The following is a 7,823-nucleotide window of genomic DNA, read 5'->3' on the forward strand; positions in this document are numbered from 1 at the left end:
CAGAATGTCAGAGGGCTTTCGAGAGTCTGAAGCTATTCCTTTCCAGCGACCCCGTGCTGGTAGCTCCAGATTTCCAGAAGCCCTTCATCCTGCATACAGATGCCAGTGACAGTTACCGGCACCGTCCTTCTCCAAGATAACGAAGGTCTTCTCCATCCAGTAGCTTACCACTCAACCCAGCTTGCCTAGCATCAGCTAGCATACAGTACCATCGAGAAGGAGTTACTCGGAATCATAACTGCAATCAAGAAGTTCGAGTGTTATTTGTATGGTGGAGCTCATCCTGTCCAGATCTTCACTGACCACAATCTGCTGACCTTCCTGGAGAAGAACAACTACTCCAATCAGCGACTACTGAGAGGGCCGTGGTCCCTTCAGCCTTATCATCTACACACACACACACACACACACACACACACACACACACACACATATATATATATTTATGTATATATATAAATATATCTTTATATATATATATATATATATATATATATATAACATACACATATGTATGTATGTAAGTATATATATACATATGAAAGATGGAATAATGCAATACCGCATTGATATATAGATGAAAAACAATCCTCCCTGACCTGGCCTCGAACCTAGGTCACTCCGGGTATGAGACCGGAGGGCCAGTATTAAACCAACCATGCCACACGACCCACTAAGAGGAGTGTGCAACTAGGAACTAACTAGCTTCTATAGACATTACCAATCTACTCATACATGAGTAATGAAAGCGAGTTTTTACACACACTCTCCGTGGGCACTCGGTGGAAATTGATTTAGAAATTCGAAACCGAAGTCAGATACTAAGGTGTATATATATATATATACATATATATATATATATATATATATAATATGAAATAATGCAATACCGCATTGATATAGATGTATAACAATCCTCCCTGACCTGGCCTCGAACCTAGGTCACTCAGGGTATGAGACCGGAGGGCCAGTACTAAACCAACCATGCCACACGACCCACTAAAAGGAGTGTGCAACTAGGAACTAACTAGCTTCTATAGACATTACCAATCTACTCATACATGAGTAATGATAGCGAGGTTTTACATACACTCCCCGTGGGCACTCGGGGGAATTGATTTAGAAATTCGAAACCGAAGTCAGATACTGAGGTGTATATATATGAACGATGGAATAATGCAATACAGGGAGGATTGTTATACATCTATATCAATGCGGTATTGCATTATTCCATCTTTCATATATATACAATATGCAACTGTTCACTAAGCATTTGCAAACTGTGTGTGAGACTTTACGAATGATATGCACAGCTTCATTTCTTCTCTTTAATAGCTTAATGTCTGAAACCTTGCAAAGCTATATATAACATTAAAAATAAAAGGATTGATTATCCAGAAGGAAAGACTACAAAGAAAATTTGCAAATTATCCCATAACTTATGGAGAAGCCTTCCGCTCAGTTAGAAATCAGTTGACCACCACTCTCCTAAATGCTGAGTCAAAGTACTTAAGAAATAAGTTACTTCCAAACCCTAGCAACTGTCAGCGACCTGGAAGATGCTTAACACTATACTAAATCGTAGTAATACCACAGGTGAACAAACCCACACAATATATGTGAGAGGGAAAATTGTGACTGACCCCCATGCAATTGTTGAACAATTTAATATCTACTTCACAGACATTGGAATGGATCATGTTCTAATTTCCATTTGCCTCTGAATCATCCAGTAAATGATAGGATATCCGTGGTCGTTCTCACGGTACAGGAAGTGATGGACACAATTAAATGCATAGAAGACATTACTACTGGTAACACTCCACAAATAGCCCATTTGCTAGTTGATATATTTAGTGCTTCTTTCTGAATCGTAATATTCCCTATTACATTAAAGATTACCAAAGTCATACACATTTTCAAAGCAGGTGATAAAAACTAATGCCCCATGTTATCAGCACCAGCTAAACTACTTGAGAAACTGGAATTAAGACGCTTAGCAGAACACTGCCAACACAACAAAGTTGTAACACCTTCCCAATTTGGCTTTATCGATGGAAAGTCCACCCAATCTGCTCTCGTAGATTTTACCAGCTCAGTACTACAATCATTTGATAATCGATTGTTCACACGGTATTTTCTTAGACTTTAGCAAAGCCTTTGCTACAGTAAACCACATAATTCTGTTAGGGTATTAAAGACTGCGTCAATAATTAGTTTAATTCATATTTAACAGAGTGAAGTATGTTTCATATGGTAATTGTTCCTCTTCCACCCTGTGAATTGTTAAACAGAGTACCACGGGGTTACGTACTTGGTCCATATCTTTTCTTATTGTATATAAAAGATTTTCTAAAATGTGCCAATACTATTAATTTTACTTTGTATATCGATAATTTTGGTGTTAAAGATAACCACAATTTATACTGGACCCTAAATAGGTATCGTCAACAAAATCAGTAAGCAACGTGACATCATGGCCCAAATGACAAATGTTCTTTCAACCGAAACCTTCAAACAGTTATATTATTCGGTGGTATATCCTCATCTTACGCATCTTGTAAAGTTGTTTAGAGTGGAGTCCCTAGGATTTGCCTCAAATGTCTGTTTATTACTCAAAAGAAAATCATAAGATCCATTGCCCACCTGCACAGGTATGGCCACATCAATGCAGCTTTCAGAGAATTAAATATACTTAAATTCTATAAACTCAATGGTTACTGCTCTGCTACATACGTTTTTAAATGTTTAAGCAGTCCAGATAACACAATATTTACATACCGCAACAATAGTCAATATAATTTACGAAATGCTACCCATCTCCAACTCCAATTTTGTAGCTACTCCTAGTCAAACACAATCATAGATTACTAAGGTTCAAAAATCGAAACATACTACCCGAAAATTTGAGGAATAAACCTATGTCTTAGATTTTCAATAAGGCCCTGAAGAAATACTTTGTTGACATGAAAAACCATTATTATCTTAGTTTTGTATACATTTTATTTCATCCATTGTTCATGTTCATATGTTTGTAGATATTGTATATTTTTGCCTTTGTAATGTTGTAAAACAAATGTATTGTCTATATTGTTTCCTATTCTATATTTATTATAGGTACTAATCAATATGATTTATTTACTCGACCTAGATTTCTGTATATACTTTTACCATTTCAAGAGAGTTCCACTCTCAAAGGGCTGAGCTATATCACTGTACTATTGACTCCCCTTCCAGCTCATAGCCTCTCCATCATCAAGACTTCTGCAGTGCCTCCTCGTGGCCACCCATGAAAACTAGGTACCTTTCAGTCCTAGGCTGAACTGTGGAGGCCCTTGGAGCAGCAGGAGGCCCTAAAGGTACGGAGTCATGGCCCACCGGCGTGTGGAACGTCCATTCCTTGCAACAGGATGATCGGTTACCACTACTGCCGAGGGAATTGAAGCAGCTGAGAGTTGAGGTGGCTGCTTTCTCGGAAGTGAGAAGACCACAATTAGTGTGGGTGGCTACTCTTTTTTCGGGTCGGGCCGCAGCAGTGGCCACCATCTCCAGGGAGTAGCCATAGCCATCTTCAGCAGACTAAACCTTCGGTAGTAGAGGTCACTCCAGCGCCCCATGTAACATATATGTAACATTAATTTCGTTAAGTCATATACAAATAAAAAAATTTAGATTTTTTTTTTTTTTTACCCTTATAACCCAGTGTTACACCGATGTAACAAACAGACTTTGTCTGGTTAGATTCCTGTTTTCTATAACTACGTGAGTGGGCCCACTCTCCCAGGTGATGGCGTAGGTGGAACCTGCGTATTTTTTGCTCGGGTTTGAGGCCTCTCAACAGCCACTAATGCGTAAGTATTCTGTTATTGTTTTGATGGAAATAATCGATTAGTTGTTATTGAACATTTGCGTGAGATAAGGAACATCAAATATGTTGTATTTTCATTGTGATTGTTGTTTATATAATGATGTGACATATATGTAACATTGGGTCTTTGGAATATATATTGTAATATCTTCTTCTTTTGTTGTAACGCTTACTTTTCTACGTTGTTAGTAACTGTTTATCGTCCAATACGAAAAACAATATATAATACTGAAGACTAGCTTATATAAGTGATTTTACAGGCCGTTAAAATACTAGGCTATGCTGATGATATTGCAGCCTATTATATATAGGCTACACTTACGTGTACCTTATGCCATACTGACATTTGTATTTATGTCTGCAATTTTTTTGTTCTATTTACAGATAATGGCTTCACGACGTAGTCTATGTATCGATGAAATACTAGACATCATTGATGCCGACACGAGTGACTTTGCTGCAGGTAGTGGGGATGATGATGATGATGACATCGCATTTGTACCTGCTAGAATTCCTACAGATGTTAGCAGTGATGATGACTTCAGTTCCTCTGATGATGAACCATTATCTAGTTTTGCTGCACCAGTCAGCAAAGGAAGGCCTAACAAAAGTGTCTACTGCTGGCGCAAGAAAACATATGATGTCCCAGACACATCTTTTTCAGGAGTGATGGATGGAAAAGTGGGCTCACCGTATCAGTACTTCAGGGAATTTGTCACTGATGATATGCTAGATATAGTTGTACAAAATACAAATTTGTACAGTGTACAAAAAAAAGGCAAATCTATAGATATTTCAAAAAAAGAACTTGAACAAGTAATTGGCATGTACTTCAGGATGGGCATTGCACAAATGCCTGGTGTTCGTGCTTACTGGGAAAATGACACTAGGTATGCCCCTGTAGCAGACATAATGAGTAGAAACCGTTTCCAGTCGATTCTGTCATTGATTCATTTTGTGGACAACTCCACATGTACTGATGCTGTCAAAATGGACAAACTTTGGAAAATAAGGCCATGGACATATATGTTCCGAGCTCAGTGTTTGAAAATCACACCAGAGGAGCACAATTCCATTGATGAGATGATGATCCCCTTCAAAGGTAGTTTCAGTGGCATAAAACAATATATGAAAGGCAAACCTCACAAATGGGGCTATAAAATTTGGGCTAGAGCTGGAGCAAGTGGAATTTTGTATGATTTTGATATATATCAAGGTAAAAGAGGCAACACTTCAGACACGAGTAGTTTAGGTGTTGCTGCAGATGTGGTTCTAAAACTCTCTTCCACACTTTCTGATAATAAAAACTATAAAGTCTATGCAGACAATTTTCTTTCCTCCATACCACTTCTGGAAGCTCTTCAGAACCATGGAATTCATGATTTGGGGACAATTAGACCGAATCGTCTCCGCAATTGCAACCTTGAGTCTGATGCTGATCTAAAGAAATATGGAAGAGGAAGTTATGACTTCCGGGTGGAGCAGAATCACAATTTTGTTGCAGTGAAATGGCATGATACACGGGCGGTGACATTAGTTTCTACTTACGCTGGCCCAGAACCAACAAGTCAAGTGTCCCGATGGGATAAAAGAGAGAGAAATCATGTCCAGGTCCAGATTCCCCTCACCGTGAAAGAGTACAATAGCTTCATGGGGGGTATAGACCTCCTGGACTGCTTCCTTGCCAAATATAAGTATCACATGAAGTCTCGGAGATGATACATGACTCTTTTCTGGAATTTCATAACCATGGCTATGATCAACGCCTGGTTGCTGTATAGGCGTGACTCTGCCCTTCTTCAGATTCCAAAGAAGTCAATTCTCATAAGAAGAAATTTTCAAGCACAGGTGGCAACAACACTGATTGAAGTGAACACAGCTCCAAAGCGAGGACGGCCTTCTACAGAACAAAAGGAGTCTGCTCCAGCTCCTTCAAGAAAACTGAAGAAAGGTCCTTGTGTGGATGTGCAGAAAGATATGTATGCCCACTGGCCTATCAAAGTTGATAAGAGAGGTCGTTGTAAGGTTTGTCAAACAAATATAACAGATACACTGTGTGAGAAATGTGATGTGAGGCTTTGCTTCGATGAGAAACGTAATTGCTTCAAAGAGTTCCATATTTAGTGGAAATGTAACAGGTAAATCACGATGAAGATAAGGAGAAACATTTTTTTTTGTATGAGCAAAATTTATGTCATATTTGAAGTTCACTATTTTATAATAGATGATAGAATAATTGTTTTATTTTTGTATAAGAATTTTCAATGATTTACTGTTCCTGAAAAATTACTAACAAAGGATGTCTGTCGGATAAATTTTGTTTCTAATTTGCAAAAATAACAATTCACTGGGAAATATGCATTTCCTTTTTTGGGAACTAATAGTACACCAGTACTTATTATATGTACTTTTTTTTTAGATATTAGTAAATTTAATGCTTTTGGATGTGGAATCATATTCAACAAATTTTCTGTACTTATGTTATGATCAGTAAAGTTATAAACAATTTATCAAGGCTTGTCTAATATATTTTTGTCCAAGGCAATATATTTATAAAATCATAACACAATAAATTGAATTTGAAATCAAAACTGTCATTTTCATTACCGATATAAAAAGGGAATAAAAATGACCGAGAAAACCCAATGTTACATATGTGTAACATTTCATATTGATCATTAATCTACTCATAAGGCCCAATGTTACAAATATGTAACATACCATATTTCCCATAAATGATAAAATGATGTGAAAATGCCACCATATTGGTTCTATCAGAGTCCAATACAGTAAAAAAAAAATTGGTTTATATTTTTTTTCTGCCAACAAGGCACTCTGGGCTCTAGAGGCTACACTTACTACTGGTTGAGCCACAGCGATGGCCACCATCTCCAGGGAGTAGTATTATGGTATCGAGACTGAAGCTTTCATTTGGGTTTATGTCTTTTGTTGCTGAGTACATTCCTACAGTTGTATATAAACTTGAGGTCAAAGATATGTTTTAGGCCAAACTTGCATCTGTGACAGACAGCTGTCCTCGGCGAGATATCTGTATTGTTCTGGGTGACTTCAATGCAGTATCTGGCTGCAATCAAGTTGGCTACGAGATGTCTGTCGGTCCTCATGGCTCAGGAGCTGATGCTGGCAGCGAGAATAGCCTCCTTTTCTGTGACTTTGCTAGGTCCCAGAAATTGAGGATTCCTGGCTCCTTGTATCAGCGTTCTAACCCGCATCGTTGGACTTGGTACAGCGATATGGGTAGTGTGTCCAAGGAAATCGACCGCATACTCCTTAGCACTCGATGGAGGATCCTCCAGAATGTCAGGGTGTATCAGAGCGCTAAGTTCTGTGGAACTGATCATAGATTAGTTGTGGCTGCTCTCCGGTTCACTTTAGAACCCCCCTGTTGCTCCAATGAACACCTTATGGTGCTTCATGTGGACAGATTGAGGGAGGTTGAATGTGCCCGGGGTTTGCTGAGGCTATCTCTGATTGTTTCACAGCACCTGAGGGCCTGACGGACCCTGTTCTTCTGTGAAACACCTTCAAGCATGAAACGCTTGATGAAGCCTAAGAATCAATTGGTGAATTTTATCTCGCAGGAGACACTGGAAGTCACAGATGCTTGTCATGTGGCTCAATTGTCAGGGGATCGCAACATGCACCGTTCTCTGGTGCGCAGGACTAGGTCACTGTGGAGAAGGGATAAGGAACAGTTTATCAGGAATCTTGCAGAGGAGGTCGAAAGCCATTTCTTAGTAAATGACCTTCCTGACTACCAAGCCTTGAGAAAGCTGAACTCCTCACAGACGACTGCAGTCCACTCAGTAAGTGGCCATATAATCTCAGATCCTGATGGGGTGCGTGTGCATAGGGCTGAGTATTTTGAGCAGTTGTATCAGGTTGATCCACCAACAGTTAACTTGGATGTGAGTAATGTTGAGATTCCTCTGCC

The 7,823-nt window shown here is 38.9% G+C and overlaps 1 protein-coding gene across 1 annotated transcript; it reads left to right on the forward strand.

Annotated features, from left to right (window-relative positions):
* The first annotated feature begins 4,255 nt into the window (after positions 1–4,255).
* Positions 4,256–5,587, forward strand: LOC125040377 (piggyBac transposable element-derived protein 3-like). The gene has a single exon (XM_047634932.1). The coding sequence runs from the start codon at positions 4,256–4,258 to the stop codon at positions 5,585–5,587; it is 1,332 nt and encodes a 443-aa protein (XP_047490888.1).
* Positions 5,588–7,823: the final 2,236 nt, after the last annotated feature.

This window comes from Penaeus chinensis, chromosome 29 (assembly GCF_019202785.1).
Source record: "Penaeus chinensis breed Huanghai No. 1 chromosome 29, ASM1920278v2, whole genome shotgun sequence".
Taxonomy (NCBI): Eukaryota; Metazoa; Arthropoda; class Malacostraca; order Decapoda; family Penaeidae; genus Penaeus; species Penaeus chinensis.